The 17,549-nt window shown below is 41.1% G+C and overlaps 1 protein-coding gene across 1 annotated transcript in view; it reads left to right on the top strand.

Moving 5' to 3' along the window:
* Window positions 1-168: 168 nt before the first annotated feature.
* The window catches only part of LOC104535826 (deleted in malignant brain tumors 1 protein-like), a gene marked incomplete at its 3' end in the record, with an annotated part of 36,880 nt that continues 19,499 nt past the window's right edge, over window positions 169-17,549 (top strand). Inside the window, exons 1-7 of the mRNA XM_010193801.1 lie at window positions 169-496; window positions 1,943-2,093; window positions 2,406-2,617; window positions 2,880-3,052; window positions 3,570-3,958; window positions 4,577-4,848; window positions 5,395-5,557. Coding sequence (XP_010192103.1) covers window positions 169-496; window positions 1,943-2,093; window positions 2,406-2,617; window positions 2,880-3,052; window positions 3,570-3,958; window positions 4,577-4,848; window positions 5,395-5,557 — 1,688 coding nt within the window. The remainder of the gene's footprint in view (window positions 497-1,942; window positions 2,094-2,405; window positions 2,618-2,879; window positions 3,053-3,569; window positions 3,959-4,576; window positions 4,849-5,394; window positions 5,558-17,549) is intronic.

Raw genomic sequence — 17,549 nt, 5'->3', positions numbered from 1 at the left:
CAGGGTGACTCTGCCTTCTGCATGACAGGAGCCTTGCTCAGTCACTGCCATCTCCTGGTACCTTTGGCTCTGAACCACCCAGCTCATGGTCACTCTGGTCAAATCCTCAAAAGTGTCAGGGAGGTGGGGACCATGGGTACTGGGATGAAGGGATCCTGACCCTGTACCATGTGCTGTGTCCTAGAAACCCATCTGCGGCTCTCCGGAGGGAGGAACGGCTGGGAGGGCCGCGTGGAGCTGTACAACGGCAGCAGCTGGGGGACGGTGTGTGATGACCAGTGGGACCTGAGAGATGCCCAGGTGGTGTGCCAGCAGCTGGGCTGTGGCCAGGCCATGGCCGCTCCAGGCAGCTCACACTTTGGCCTTGGCTCTGGGAGCATCTTCCTGGATGACGTGCAGTGCCGTGGGAACGAGCCTTCCCTCCAGATGTGCAGGCACAGAGGCTGGGGTGTGCACAACTGTGCACATGTGGAGGATGCCAGTGTCATCTGTGCAGGTACGGGGTCTGCAGAGGCCAGTGCCTCTCCCATGAGCTTATGGCTCCTTGTCTCTGGTCTCCTGTGTCCCTATCCCTTCCTCCCTGCGATCCGTCTCATGATACTGTGTGCCCCAATGTGGCAACTTTCTCCTGAGTAACATATCTCACCTGTGGCTTTTCTTCTTCCACATCCACAGCTTCTCTGGCCATCCCAACTCCTCCATCAGGTAATGCTCTTCCGTGCCTCTTCTCACCTCTTTTATTTGTGGGCTGTCTTCCTGTTGGGCTTTTCTTAATTTGATTTTTTGTTTCTATGGCGATATCGTTTTAAACTTGCATGGTAATTCCTAGACAGGATGTGATATCTCCTTGTATTTCAGTGATGCTTATTTTGTAGTTATGCTGATTTGGCCATGGGCAAGCCATTCCCTCGCCTGGTTCTTCAGCTCAGTTAAGGTTTAGGAAGTATTGTCTAACTTTAAACCACATACCTCAGTATTACCAGGGTGGACTTCAAGTATTGCAATGTTTAATTTTTGGCTCTTCTGCTTACTAGATCCATTATGGTCTTCAGCCTGCTGTTTTTGCCTTTGAAAACAGATTTTAGATTTAGAGCTTGACCGTTCATAGTAGGAAATAGTATGAAAGTGAAGGTGCCTGAGAGACATCCAGTGTGATCAGAGGAAGGGGCAGTGCTTGGGTACAGTCACTGCTCCCAGGCTTGGAATAGCCTAAGAATCCCAAAATCCTGAGGCAGGGAGGAGTGTGTTGCACTGGGGGTGTCCCTATGTAGGAATATAAAATGGGAAGTTGATGTCTTTACATGTCAGATCTTGTAGGAATTAAGTTTAGAGCCTGAACTCACCTTCCTATAGAGAAACCTTTAGGATTATCTTTATGTTTAACATAAGTATATGTCATTCATGCCAACAGGAACATGAAAGCTTTTTGCAACTATGCTTATAGGAGAAATAAGATATATTTAAGACTTGACTCAGCAGCCTGAAGTGCTTATTTCAGTCTGACACCATAAAATTACAGTGTTTCTAGAAGACTTGCAACTTATTTATCCTCCAAAGTCCTTAGAGGAATAAAGAGAAGCAGCAGAGTAACCAGGGGGATGTTGTCTGTTCAGGAAAGTACTTCATTTTGAGTGTCATGAGACCTCCCAAAATCAGACCTCAACTGCAGAAAGGAGAAACCAGAGCAGAAAGCGTGAAGATGTTACCAGCCCAGCCTGAAGAGGGTGGTCTGACACCATGGATGTGACAGGGAATCCCAAATCCAACATGACAGTAAAGCTAAAGCAAAAACAAATATTTGCTTTGATTTGAGTCATACAGAATATCGTCTGCAGTCAGTGGGAGACCTGCTTTTCAGCAGCTGTGGATTAACACATGTACAGCTCCAGTACAATTTTGTAGAGGTCACTGTCAGTAAATTATCTCCCATTTCTTTCTGTAGCTCCTTATTTTTGTGGTGGCTCAATCTCCAATTTCTCTGGGGTGCTGCAGAGTCCCTTCTACCCTGGAAGTTATCCAAACAACGCTGACTGCCTGTGGGAAATACAAGTAGAGAGCAATTTCCGTGTTATCCTCACATTTAGAGATATTGCGTAAGTAAAACATTGATTCCCTGGGCAAATAACCAAGTCGAAACGCACTTTAGAAGTTTGAAAGCTTATCTGAAACAAGCAACCTCCCCACTTTTAAAGACACTTTCAATAACTTTCAGTAGTTAGAGCAGTTAGAAAAAATCTGGATTAGTGTAGTATTTTCTGCTCACAATTTTCTGCTACAGCTACATACGAAATGAATAAAACCTCTTCTGTTCAAACTTTAAGTGCTGAGAGATTTTATCACATGTTAGGCAGTCAAATCAGAGTTTCTGAAACACATTTGACAAGGTGCTGACATTTGTTTGCCAGGATGCAAAGCGGCAGATGCCAGTTTGACTACATTGAAGTCTACGACGGGCCTCCACATTCTTCGCAGCTTCTTGGGAGACTTTGTTCTGGTTCCCTTCCCACGTACATATCCTCTTCAAACATGATGACCGTTCGCTTTCACAGCGATTCAAGATACAGCTTCAGAGGGTTTCAGGCTCACTACTCCTCCGTCCCAGCAGATCACAACACTAGTAAGTTCCCAGCCAGTGTTTCTCAATGGATAAGCCTGTTCACTGCTTTTGTTTGCAAAATAAATATTTCTATATATTTAAAAATGTTAAGGGAATGAAATTATGTGCGTGAAATATTATGAGTTGGTGTGTGAATTGCTTACTTTCTAAATTAAGAAAATAGCAAAACTTTGTACAATTACAACCTTTAATCATTAATAAATTCCTGAAGCCACCAATATATGGTATTTTAATTCTTCTTCTTCATATATTCTTCCACCAGCCCTTCTGTGCTTGCCAGACTACATGCATGCAGTGGTTAGCAGGGACTATCTCCAGTCTCAAGGTTACTCAGCGCAGATGATCACCCTGAATGACAGTGGCTGCAAGCCAACAGTCACCTCACAGGAGGTTATATTCAACATTCCCTACAGCGGCTGTGGGACGATACGAGAGGTACGCTCACACTTGTGTGCAATGAGCTGTGGGACCCACTTTGAAAAGAGTGGTCAAAATTGTGGGCCACAGTGCTAAGAAATGAACCAACAAGAGGTTTTCAATGCTTTAGGTTTCCATGCCTTAGGGAATTCCCATGCTTAAGAGAAATGAGTTTCTGGGAAGAAAAGCATGGAAGGAAGTCATAGAACTTTCCTTGACTTAAAGTAGATGAGGTGTCCCAAGTATCGTGCAGGTTTGAGATGACTGTGTATTGACAGTGTTTTGTACAGATGTTCAGTGCATTGGCTCTCCCTCGTATTTAACAAAGAGTTTTTCTGCACTGATTTCTGTTTAATTACATACCCTATTTCACCAGGTTTGTTTAAAATCTGTAACCAGAAAAGACCAACATCAGTCTTCTTTGTTTAGAGTTTAGGATGAATCTACATTTTAAAATTGCATTTTACTCTATCGAAGCTTAGAGCATAGCATGTGACAAAACGCAGCTCCTCACTTTAAATTTAATGTTAAACAGGAGAATAATGATACAATCAACTATTCCAACGTGATCAAAGTTACATCTTCTGGGTACATAATCAAGAGGAAAAAGAATATTGACTTGCATATCAGTTGCAAAATGCTACAGAACACATGGATGCAATTAATGTATGTTGCTGAGGATACCGTAGAGGTGAATGAAAATCAGTTTGGAAGATATGACGTGAACATCATGTTTTATGATTCCCCATTATTCTCGCGGGCAGTGCACGACTCTCCATACTACATTGATTTAAACCAAGATCTGTACGTTCAAGCTAATCTTCACAGCTCTGACAGAAAACTGAAGTTGTTTGTGGACACATGTGTGGCATCACCTGATCCTCATGCTTTTAACAATATCATGTATAAAATAATTGAGAACGGGTAAGAGCTCTCTCAAGTCATTAGAAACACAGCTGTAATATCCATTTTGCATTTTCTTAAAGAATAAAGCCAAAGTGAATTGGTTTAGATCTCATTATCAAGAGACTGTTAAAAGGGTTCATTGATTTTTTTTTTATTTTTACATTATGAGCCTGAATAAAAGAAAAGATATTTAGGGCTTACTAGCACTTTGTTCACTTGCTTCATCCTTGACCTATATGCAAAACTCAAAGCAGTGGGAGTGAGGTAGAATTGATGAGAAAGTGAAAACTGGCAGCAAGAATCTATCATCCTAGGCAGTAAATATTTTAATAAAACCAGGTCAAGCATTAGACCCACTTTTAATGCTTCATATAGCACAGGCATTAGTAAAAGTATGTTCTCCCCTCTTCACCACTTATTGTCTTCTTCTCTTGGAGTAAAAAGAGTTGCCAGTGCTTTAACTGCTTGATAGGACTTAAGCCAGTCTGTACTTTAAACACCTATACTACACCATAAAAGTTGCATTTTTATCCCTTTGTGTTCTTTGCTCCAGCCTTGCTTTATTCTATAGTATTTTTACAGGAATGTACATGTGTGTATCCACTAAGACTAATTCTCTTTTTCATCTCTTTCTAGATGTCCCGAGGATCCTTCCTACGTCAAGCACAATTCCTCTGACAACCACGTTGTTCGGTTCGAATTTAAGACCTTTGAGTTCATTGACCGCCATCCGTCCGTCTACCTGGGCTGTGAGCTGATGGTGTGCAGGGCCGATGACTCCTCCTCCCGCTGCTACCAGGGCTGTGTTAGCAGGTCCAAGAGAGAAGCAAGTTCTGCTGAGGAAAAAGTGAATGTGGTTGTCGGGCCACTTAAGCTTCGAGAAGGGGGTGCTCAGAGTAGGAGTACTGGTAAAGTCAATTAAATTTCTCTCTTATTTACTCTAAGACTACTTAGGGCTTCATGTAAAGCCGTAACTCTGCATTTCTGACATCTGTCACTGAAATCTGCTTTTGCTGACTTCATCATAAAAAGGAAAGGATTGTTTGGCTGACTCAAATGTCTACAAATCTCTTCTTCTTTTAACACCTTGCATGTATACAAAGTATAGCTGCTTTGGCCATCCCAAAGGAGAGATAGAGTGTAACCCGTTTTAGTGCTATAACTCCACTGAATTAATTAATTCCAGTCTGTGTAATGTGGTGGCCAGCTGGGAACAAACTGCCAGCTTTCTTGAGAAACATTTAGTTCCCCCAGTTGTCTTCTGCTAATGAAGTTGGCTTAATTAAGTTGCCTTCCCTGCTAACGTAAAGCCTGTTCAAATAGTTGAAAGCAATTAAACCATAAGTTAGCTTATTTCTGACTCTGATCTAGGAACCATCCCTGTTAGAGCAGCAGCTCTTTGCGCCCTGATCTTTAATAAACTGATATCAAACTCCCCTTGCCTTTGCTCACAGGCCTGGACTCTTCTGTGCCTCCTCCCCAGGCAGTTCCTGCTGCTGCTGAAAATCTCTTCGCGCCACTCGTTGCTGCTGTCGCCATCCTGGCAGTTGTCGTTTTTGTTCTTGCCGGTTTTCTTGTGAGAGCTGCACCGAAGAAACAGCTTTCACATGGGATAATGTGAGATTGAAGGTCAGCATCATCCACCAAATGACCTCAGGGCAAATGTCATGTATTATAAGCGGCCAAAATGCTTGACAACAGCCACATGAGTGCCATTTATAAGAAGCTGTGGTATCTTTATCTACAATGAATCCTAGCCTGTTACAATGCTTTAGAATACCTTGTAATCCTAACACTTCTTAAATGATTAGGAAATAATTTCAACATTCATGTCACGGGTGCAATCTTTGTATACTTTTTCTCCTCTTTATTTATCTTCTTGCATCCTTCTCAGACCATTTCTCTCGTACCTCAATGTTTTGTGAGCTGGAGAAAAGAATATGAATGAAGCACCAATATATATTTCAAGTTTTATTAAATGGGAAGAAGATTTAACTTTGGGAGAAGTAGTAGATCATGTCTAGAAAGGAAATACAAATATTGATCTTACCATGGCATCCAGAATTGCAGCTATACCATATTCTAATAATTTTGAGCATTATCTTTAATGCTAAATTTCAGATCCAATAATGGATCTGTGTCTATTTATAAAATGTAGAGTTTTCCAAGCTAAAGTAATCTGTTATATGGGTAGTGTAATTTAAAATCAAAGTAAGGAATGTTTACAAACCAGTAATCCTATTTTGTCTTTCAAATTAATGTCTCTGTGATTAAAATAAAAACAAATGTTTTATCATGTTGATGAGTGTGGTCTGTTGGATTAAAAATTCACCAAGCGATGAACTGAGCCCCTGCTTCTGAAATATTACGTAGAGGATTTCTAAATATTTTAATGTAGGCTTCAAAAGGAATGAGCTAATTCTGGGATTAATTCTGGAACTGGGGTTGTTTAGTCTGGAGAAGAGGAGACTGAGGGAAGATACTGTCCTCTGCAACTCCCTGAAAGGAGGGGGTAGAGGGGTGATGTTGGTCTTTGCTTCCAAGTAACCAGTGACAGGATGAGAGGAAGTGGCCTCAAGTTGCACCAAAGGAGGTTTAGATTGGATATGAAGAAAAATCTCTTTACTGAAAGAGTGGTCAAGCACTGGAAGGGGCTCCCTAGGGAGATGGTGGAGTCACCATTCCTGGAGGGGTTCAAAAAAATGTGTGGATGTGGCAGGACATGGTTTAGTGGTCATGATGGGGTTGGGCTGACGGTTGGACTCAATGATCTTAGAGGTCTCTTCCAACCTTAATGTGATTCTGTGATCACTATTGAAAAGGCTTTTCAGAGTGTGTGTCCTCAATTTTCACTGTTGCTGGTCAAGCCCATTAGTTCTTGCCCTGTCCCTCCTGGCCATGGGGAGTAATTTTCCTCCCTTTCTTGTTAGGTGCATTTTACCTGTTTGAAAATTGATGGTTTTTTCCATTAAGGTTTCACTTCTCTAAATGAAATAAATCTAAATCCAAAAGAGGCTGAGCTGTTAAAGGTGTTTTATCTGCAGTATTTAAGGCTGAATCACGCAATCTGATCTACAAGCTTGTCAAATCACTTGAAAGACCTGGCAAAACCATAAATCTCAACCAAGACATCGAATCTCAGTCAAGAGACTATTCAGGTCTCATCAAAATGTCTTTTAAACACTGAAAGACATTTCATAACTCCTTTCCATAATGAAGAGTTTTGGTCAGTTTTTAATACATTTGGTTGCTGATCACAATAAAATTATTTAACTTTTCTGTTTTCCCATGGTTGTGTGCTTTGTGGTTGGAAGGAGTCCTCAGGACTTACCCAGTCTTTCAGTGTTGTGCCTACTCATAAATCAGGTTGAAACATGCTGAAAATGCAAAAAGCCAAATCCCACGTTTACCACTGGTGCATTGAAGCATAAAAAGCAAGGTGTGGGATTTCTGCCTTTCATGTCCTAGTTGAAAATACAGAGAATTAAAGCCAACAAATTGTTTATTGGACCTTCTGTAGCATGTAGCATGTACTTGTTCACTCAGTAGTATGTGCTTAACCAATGACCTCAGAACCAACTAAACATGTTCAACTAAACATTATCATGCTAAAATCGCTTGCAAGTGCCAATGTATGTAGAGTGAGCTGTGTTGGGAGAGGCTAACAACTGAAGTACACCACGTATATCCAAACCATGTAGCTGCAAGTGTTTGTAACTCTGACAAAACTGCACATCCCTGAACAACACTCCTGAAGCAGCACTTGAGAAGGTCTGGGGTTTTCTTTTTCATGGGAAAAGAGAATGGATCCATAGCAATTTGGTTTCAAATACATACACCTTGTTTGGTCAAAAAATTGTATAGACTCTATGGGTTCCTGGCGTTGTGGTGTTCCCAGTGTTATCATGTAACCGATGTGGCCAGCATTGGGGTTAAAACACAGCTCAGAAACCAAGTTCTTGTTTGCTTGTTTGTAAGCTGAATTTCCTGTGCTTTGGTGTCCTGTTTATTTTTCTATTCTAATTTTGGAGTATGAAGCAGATAATTCAACTCTGTAATCCTCCTGCCCAGGAACACACTATAAAAATATTTATAATTGGGTATTAGTAAACACTGTTGTGTTTCTGGATCCCAGAGCTGGCAAGTAGGTCCATTTTCCAGTTGTTAACAACAAATCTCTACATTTTGTAGGTTGAGACTAAAAAAAAACCCTCTAATTTGGGTTTGCAGGGTATGGATAGGAAACAGAGTTTTTTCTTGTTTTCATTCCTTTCTCCCCATGCCTTGCCATACAAGCCCACAGACATTGATTGAAACCAAGCTGAATTAAGCAGCTAAGCACAACCTTCTGCTCACAGTTCCAACCTAGGCATCCTTTAATGCCTAAGACCGAACATATGCACCAAATTCTAATTAAATAGCTAAATGAACATACTCTGAAGGTCACTTGCATTTGACTGATATATTTTTTGTAATAACTCCACCAGACTCGCCAATCACAGACAAGCTTTTTAACAGGATTGCATCAGAGTCTACCTTGAACAGGAAACCAGGCAGCCAGCCACTGCAGCTGCGTTGCTGAATTGTCCACCACATTTAATAAACTCAGAAGAAACAGCAAATACATTTCTTGAGGCTGCCCCACCATTTCTCTTTGTCTGTTACAAGCTCAAGATAAAAGGAATTGCAGTCCTTTGCTGTCCAGCAAGAAGAAGATATTCTACCTAATTTTTTCTTTCTTTTAGTAGCTTGCTTTTATTTTCATGAGGCTTTTAAATTTAATTTTTACTTGTTTAGGCAGTTTATATCTAGCTGGAAAAAACTAAGGAGATATTAAAATTCTCACAGCAGCTTGTGTATTTTAGATTTTCTATCTCAGGCTCAAGAATTATGACACAGAAGGATGTTTTAATGAAGTTATGCCCAGCTGGGGAAAGTCATCAGTGACCCAGCTGGGTGAGATTTGTTTTCATTTCCTAGAATAACACTCAGATCACCTCTTTTTCCCTGAATCACCTGGTACCCATCCAAGCAGACTTTTCCTTGTTCTTTCTAAAATAAGTGAATTAGTCACAGGTTGTAATGGAGAAGTTAATTGGGTGGCTGCTGTTCTAAAGAGCCTGCCAGGTTTGAATGACTTACATCTTCTTTTGTAACTTGTTTTCAGAAACCATATTTTCAGAGAGGTGGCTTCTCTCTTTCCTTCTCTTTCTCTATGGAGACTGTGAGGGCTGTGTTTTGTCCTCAGTCTCATGAAAACCTGTTAAGTCTAAGGAAGTTTTCTGTAGGTGTATGTGTGACTAAATAGAATAGATAAAATGTGATGTTTGAACAGTGGCAGTCAGATGAGTGTTACCCGGCAGCCTTGGAAGCCAAAACCCACCTATCAGGATGGGGATGAAAGTCAAGTAATAACCCATCTACTGGACTGAGGATGAAGTAAGTCCATTATGTTTTTTTCCATTTGACTCCTTTTCTGCTTCTATGCCCTCCTTCTTGTTCTGCTCCTACCATGCAGACAACTTCCCAGTAGATGTCAAGATCTTGTTATTCTTTGCCCTATCTCCTTCATCACTATTGCCCTTTAATTTAGGCACTGAGTAAAATTAGGCACTCTGTACAAAGACTGAGTTTTCTTCTGTGCCTGACCAGTTGGTAGCACAAAAGGACCCTAACTTGGGTGCTCCTCGTTCACTGAATTTCCTGGTTACAAAAGTTTACACACAGATTCAGTCAGGGATGCTGAGGTGTTTCTGCAGCATTTGGCATTAGTTGCCACCGCCTCCCATTGCTAAGTGTGGATTCAAGCAGAGCTTGACTTCATGAGATAAAATGAGAACTGAGTTGCACCGATGTAAGGGTTTTCCCATGCAAAGAGGTGGCAGAGGACATGATTTAGTATTAATGTGGCAAAACCAGGCCTTCTTTCCAAAAATGCTGGATCCTGCCGTGCCTAGTCATGGGCTCAGCAAGCCAACTGTGAAGCCCCAGTTACCAGAGGGTGGCCAAAACCTGTTGCTTTGGGGTTTTTTTGAGCTTCTGGGCAGCTTGGGCAGCCTGCATTTGAAAGCTGCACACTGTGCATGTAGAGTAAACACTTGATCTGAGACTTGCCAGTGTGGAACAAGCCGCCTTTGTTTCATAAAAGTTCACTGGATTTCTGTAAGGAATGTATTGTTGAGGAAGAAAAGTGTCCTGCTCTCTGCCAACACTGCAAGGATTAACCCAGGCGTCACATGAGACGCTTCCCAAAGGCTGTGAAGTATGACATCTGGGATGACACAGACCGAGCTGAAAAATAACTGTTTGGAATACAGACTAGAATTTTTACAGTCTTCAGTTGTTCCTGGCATTGCATTTTATTTCCTAGCAGATAAGGCAGTCCATTGCCCTGATAATGCTTACAGCTGATGGTGCTTGGCTGCGTGAGCCGTGGTGTAGAGGTCTGGGCCATAGAAACACTGTAACTGCCTCAGCTGATCAAAATGGGACCAGGAGGTATGCAGCTGCGATGTGGGAACGACCTTCAGTGCTTGAAAATAGAAACCTGGCAGAGGAGTAAAGAAGATAAAGAAGGCACTGAACACAGCAAAATAGACTGGAGACGGAGAAATTTCAACCAATCATATATTAGCTTAGCCGGGGTGGGTAGCGCGTGCAGCCTATTAGGAGTCAGATAGATGTAAACATAGAATGCTGGAAGTGTATAAAAACCATGCTTTGTGTGTAATAAAATGGCTATCAGAGCATCATATTGGTGTGCTGTAGTCCATTCCTCACATGGACCCCAACACCATGTGAACATGGGACTAAGACCTCAGCCAGGTTGTGGTATCCCTGCCCCAGAGGTGCCCCTGATGAGGTTTTCCTTGCTGGGACTTGCTCTATCTTCCAAATAATTGTCCCTGAGGTTAACAAATGGGTTGAAGAGATGTTCTGCAGCTCTGGAAGAAGCTCATTTTGGTGGTGGCACAGGGGAAATCCTCCTGGATGAGACGCAGTGCCAAGGGGTGAAGCTCTCCTCTGACAGTGCTCCCATAATGGGTGTTTGTGGGTTGTCATCTGTGCAGATAACTTCTGGTTTATTGGTGTCAGAGATCAATAGCATTATACATATCTGCTGGATTTTGATTCTGGTGCTCAGTGAAAGGGAACTAAACTACCAAAATAACTGTCAAGCTCTTTGGGACATCTCAAACTATTCTTCTGCATTTCAGCAAATACTTCTTAAGAGAGTGCTATAACCCATATGTTAACCTCCACCCTCAAAATCTTCAGCTAATAAACTCTAAGGAGCAGGACAGTTACATTTCCTGGGTTTTGTGCAGTATATTGCCCTTCCGAGGTTTACCTCTCTTGCCATTCCCATTGCTTCCTAACTAAAAAAAATAATTCATCTTCATAAGAACCATAAACTGACTAGAAATATCTTTGTGTGATGTAGAAAAACATCTGTCATGAGACTTACTACAGTATTTGGAAAATAGATGATAGTGTGCATTTTAAAAATATAAATATCCTTATAAAGACAAAATTACTGAGAGCTAGCTTGTGGTTTGGTGGTTTTTTTTCCTAGAAGCATGGATAAATAGATAATTGCTATTCATTTTAATTAGTGAAAGTCAGCTCTTCTCTTCCTTTTTTTCCCAGCTTCATTGCTGTCTGAAGTTTCCAATCATTTTCATCTCATATATATCTTTATTGATTTTACTGATGAAATAAATTTTACCTGATATGGTCCTCTAGTACGAGTGATTATTTCACAGTATTTCTACATCTGGTAACATTTCCTCTGTAGTACTCAAACCCTAACAAATCAAATCCCCTGTTTTTATTTTTGTTACCTTGATTTTGTTTCTCTAGTGATGGTATTGTCTTGTTTATAGCATTTTTTGTCACTAACAGTTTAAAATTCATATTTTCACCTACAGTCATAAGCTGAGATACTTCAGAACTGATCTGACTTCTGTTATAGACCTGTGTAACAGTCCTGACACAAGGTGCATTAATCTGCTTCTTACTGTTTCGGTAGTATTTTCAGCAATATAACATTTCATTGATAGGTATAATTGTTAGCACACGACTGAAAACTCTATGTAGAAGTGAACTATTATTCTTTCATATCTTACACAGGATCTGAAATGACAGGTAAACTTCTTAAATTTGTCATTGCCTTTAATATCAACATATTTTGGTGTTATAGAACTGAATTTTTATGGTTAAAAACGCTGATAGATTTTAATTGAAAAGCCTGGGTATTGCTCTCTTTGTGTTGGATGTGACTTCCCTTTAAGATAAAAGACCAGTGGCCCAGGTACCAAACAGGTGATGAGCTTTTCTATTCTGTTAGTGCTTAACAGAGAGTAAAGTCAAGAACTTCCCCGAACTGCACCTGTCCAAATGTTAAGTCTGCATAAATTAGGCTTGACTTTGTATATATAGAGTTACATGAACATTCACACCTAAAGTTTACTCAGAGCAGTATTGCTGCAGATCCTGTTCTGCAAAGAGTGAATTATTCAGGAATGTCACTGAACGTGGCCTTGCCCCAGGGACACTGAAAAGCAGGAGCATCTAAGTAGGTCGAAAATGCATATTCACACCTAACTAGTGAAAGAGGCATGGCATGGAGGTCTCTCTTCTAACCTGCTTTGCACCACCTTAACCCTCCTTCACAAAAAAATGTCTTTGACAGTAGGTGTCAGCTGGGATTATGAAGTACAGCAGCACAGGCAGAGAGCCAGCTGGGTAGACAACAGCATTGCGGGGGAGGATCTGGTGTTCCTGGTGGACAACAAGTTGACCATGAGCCAACAATGTGCCCTTTGAGTGCTGCCAGCAGGTCAAAAGAGGTTGGTCCTTCCCCTCAGCACTGGTGAGACAAATCTATAGCGCTGTGTCCAGTACAAGAATGTGGCTTCCTCATACAAGAGAGGCATGGGTATACTGGAGCAAGTCCAGCAAAGGGTCATCAAGACCTTGAGGGGGTTGGAGTAAAAGATGCACAAGGAGTGCTGATGGACTTGGGCTTGATCAGTCTTAAGAGCGTGAAGGGGAGATCTTATTGCCATCTACGGTCACCCACTGGGGTGGAGTCAGTCTCTTCTCAGAGGTGCACGGCAATAGGACAAGAGATAATGGGCACAAGTCAGAACTTGGGAAATTCCACCTGGATATAAAGGAAAACATTTTTTTTTTTTACCACGAGGTGGTCAAACACTGAAACAGGGATCCAGAGGACCTGTGGGATCTCCGTCTTTGGAGGTATTCAGTGCTCTCAGAGACACGACCCAGAACAACCTTCTCTGGACATGCTTCAACCAGAGGCTCGACCAGAGACCTCTGGAGGTCCCTTCCAACCTGCATAAGTCTCTGTTTCTGTCTTTCCATGTAGAACCCAGGTTCAGGGAAATTCTCCTTTTTTCTTTCAGAGAAATGCCAGTGAGATTGGTGAATGGATGGAACCAGTGTGAAGGGCACGCTGAAATATTTTACAAAGGAACCTAGGGGACCATTTGTGGTGATTTCTGATGTGCAAGTGATACAGAAGATGTCCGTAACCAGCAGGTTTGTGGGCATGCTGTATCATCTTCAGATATCGCCTTTGCTCACAGCCCAAGAATTAATTACGAGTCATGATTAATCTTTAATTTTGTCAGAAAGTGCTCCCCTGAACTAGTAAGTCTTTTTCTCAACAGCAGTATGGGTCTCTTACCAGTAACATGACTCTTTCCTACACAGAGAATTTATCTATTTTTTTTAATCAATATTTGACATTGCAAACTTCCATCCAGCTAAGATCCAAAAACTTTTAGACCATTTTAATCAGTGTCACTCACAGTCCAGCCAATACTTTTATGCTACCTTCACATTATTTTAATGACCTGTAATCTCTATTAACCAATTCTATTTGCTTTCTACCGGGACTCGGGAGTAGCACCAAAAAGCACTCCTGAAGCACATTCTGCCCTTGTAGAACTAACAAGGAGACTTTTCATGAACTTGAGGTCCTAATCCCACGTGTCACACCTTGACAAAGCTTCTATTGAATGCCTGCAGAATATTTATTTGAGCAAGACAATCAGAATAAACCAAATCCAAAGGTCTAGAGTTACGACTCTTTTGCAGCCCAGGGGCAGGGAGCAATAAGAAGGAACCAGGATTGTGTCAAATCCCTCTGAAGAAAGAATCGCTCTGGTTAGGCTTCTGGTGGTCCTAGGTCCTTACCCAAATTCAACCCTGCAACATTTTTTAATATCTGTCGGATGGTAAAAAAGTGACAAAGTCTTATCCTCTTGTCCATACGTTTCCGAGTTGCTAGCAAGGAAAGTCAGCTCACAAATTCAAGTTTCGTCATTTTTGTCACCTTCAGAACAAATGCATTACAAAGAGCATAATTTGCCAGTTTGCTGAACACTTTCTGAAACAAAAATTTGTTTGCAAAGAAAGGTGAAGTATTATCATAGAATCATAGAATATTTTTAGTTGGAAGGGACCCGTAAGAATCATTGAGCCCAACTCCCTGCTCCTAACTGATCTACCTCAAATTAAACCCTATGACTAAGAGCATCATGCAGACACTCCTCAGACTCTGACAGGCTGGTGCCATGACCACTTTCCTGGGGAGCCTGTTTTAGTGATGGACCATCCTCTCAGTGAAGAACCTGTTCCAAAAATACAGTTAATTCTGCGAAAACAGTGATAGTTAAAATGTGTATTTTATCTATTTCCTCCTTTCATGGCTTCTATGGGAAATTAAATACCTGGCAATTTCCAATTCATATTTATTTAACCATTTTTATCTTGAAATTATTTTCCCTAGCATAAGAAACTTCCTGTCTAAATTATTACCAATTTACATCTTATTTAGTTTCCTCAGTAGTTTATGCATGAGAAGAAATTCTTAAAATATTTTGACCACAGTGAAAGCAGTGATACTGATTTACATAGTTCTCTTGAGACTAACCCTATATTTTTAATCTTTAAGGAGAATTAATAATCAAAACTGGAATGTATATCTGGTTTGCCAGAATACTGAAAGGATGGGACTTTCTGTGTGTGAAAAACATCTTCACTTGTCCAGGTTGCTAGAAGTCCATAGTCTTAAAATAAAGGAAAGGCATTGCATGAAGAGTATTTTAATCATTTTATCTGTTGGTAGAGTCACCTCACACACACAAAAAAAAAGTCTAAGAGAAGTTTACACTTTCTAGTGACCCTTAAGTAATATTGAAGTGCAAGGAGAAAAGATAATTTAGTTGTAAGTAAGTAACGGTTACATTGTGTTGCTTTGGATTCATTAACCTCATCTCTTGATCACCCGTGTTTCTATGAGTAGAACCTTCATTCTGCCTCTACTAAGTTTAATACTTTGTTGTTAATACATCAATAGATAAATAACCATTAGCATTTACCTAACAGGTCATTTCTTTCACTACTATTAATCTCATAAGCAGTGCTCAGGTGGGAATGAAAACCTGATTTAGGTAAGTCAACATCTGCCTGGCCCAAGCAGGGGATCTTTGGTTCAGTGACCCAGAAAACACCAAGTGATGACAAATTGCCCCTCAATGATGCTAAGTCTGCTGGCACTAATCAAGTTTCTCTCTCTACCTTCCCCACAGAGGAAAGAACAGAAAATAATCCAATAGCCAGCCCAACATAGCAAATCAGCTCCAGAACTACTCCAGAATTTTAACTTAGTGGTTTGGCAGCCTACAAAGTCTTGTCTCCTTCTCTCTTCTCTGTCACAGAAGCGTCCATGAAGCTGATGTATCCTAGAAATGGATACAAAGGCAGAAGTGAATTGAGAGCCCAATTGCCACCTCCACATACTTCAGAGGTGGTTATGGGGAGCAGGAGATGGTGTTGCATGCTCAGAAGATGCTACTGGCAGTGAGTCAGAAACGTCGATGGGAGCATAGAAAGGAAGTGTGTTAGGTGTTGTGCAAGATACTAGGGGAGGACGTGGCTTGGTAAACACTTCACTCTTTGGGTTTCACAGGGGTGTTACTCCCATAAGTGTTCTAAGGTAATCGGATAACACCCGCTGTGGCACACATATCCACGTATCTGGGAGTGTGCTCAGACTGAATCCTTCCCATGCCTCTCCAGGACATTTTATACTATGATTTGGGGTTTTTTGTTTTGTCTTGTTTTAACTTAGAAGTCATTCCTAAAAAATAAACTCTGGCTTTCCAACACAAGCTAATGTCTTTGTCTTGATGAATATAGTTAAAGACAGGCTATAAAAGAGTAATTTAGTTTTAGAACAAATTTGACAATATAAAAGAGAGAGAGGCTCCTTACCACTTGTAGAGAGCAGGCTGACGTACAAAGTTCTCACCAGTTGCTACCAGGTACCACAAAGGTCTGTTGTGGTGTTTGTTCTGCTGTTGACAATTAATTAATTAATTCTGAAATATAACCGAAGTTAATATAAATTGTTGTTAATATAATTGTTATGAAAATAGCAATTCACATTTTCGTATTTCTAATCCACAGCTTCTGAAGGAGGCAGGACACCTTGCAAGTCTTAACATTTCTAAAATTGATCATTCTAAGAATGAAGTATGTACTGGTAGATACATTTTGCTTTTGTTTGATGCAAAAATGAAAATCTTGGACATACTTTCAGAAATTCATTATGGAAGAGCAAAGTGTCTTCACACGTGCCTATTTAGCCTCTCTAGAAGTTGTTCTCAGGGAACACAGCCTCCCTGAAACCGTTGTGCCACTCCAAATCTTCACTGACCCTGCACAGAGCAAAGGCCACTTCTGTCATTCTCACGAAACCCCAGTATCTTATTGCTTAATTATGGTGCAAGTAGAGCACCGTACCAGAGGGATGTTTGCCTGCTTCACATACCATGTCAGGCTGCATGAATGGTCCTTTTTAGCAGAACAGCTTCTTCTCAAGTGTTGCCCATTTTGCAATGCAGCCCTGCACCTGGCACAAGTCTAAGGATGAAGTCAGGGCAGTGTTTAATTTATTTCTGCTCTGTCTTGGCAAGAAATACCTCTGTGGCTGAAGAATGGCAGAAATCAGTGTGGGTGGCACGTTGAACTCTTATGAAGTGCTTCTGGGAATGGTCTACGATGATTTCTGGGATATCAGTGGTGCTTGGGTGATATGCCAGGGCCTGGGCAACAGGCCCCAGACAATAGTTGACCTATTAGATTGGACCCTGTAAAACTAGATTTGCTTTATCAGTGACTTCTTAGCAGAATCAACCAAAGATAGAAATACTTAACAGACTCCAACATATGCACATCAGTCGAGAAATATGTGATCAGAGACCACAAAGATAAAAATACTCCTTTGGGTTCCTCTTCAAGTCCTGACCAGACTTTGGCAAAATCCAACTTGGAGGATGATATGGCAGATGTTTCTGCACATAGAAATAGAAATATGCAAGTCATTCTGCCTTGTTTCTGTAAGACTATAAAAGCTGAAGCCCTCTTGCAGTGACCTTGGTAGCCTCACCTGTGGGTGGACGCACCACACAGAACTTTCCAATTGCCAGGGATAAGGTCTCCAAATCCTCTCTGCAACAAGGTCACCCTAGCAACTGTGGGTCTGCATGATGGTAATGTATTGATGGGCAAT

The sequence above is a fragment of the Mesitornis unicolor genome, unplaced genomic scaffold (assembly GCF_000695765.1).
Source record: "Mesitornis unicolor isolate BGI_N332 unplaced genomic scaffold, ASM69576v1 scaffold6781, whole genome shotgun sequence".
Taxonomy (NCBI): Eukaryota; Metazoa; Chordata; class Aves; order Mesitornithiformes; family Mesitornithidae; genus Mesitornis; species Mesitornis unicolor.
The sequence above is the reverse complement of the archived record's forward strand: the minus strand, read 5'-3'. Positions and strand labels throughout refer to the sequence as shown.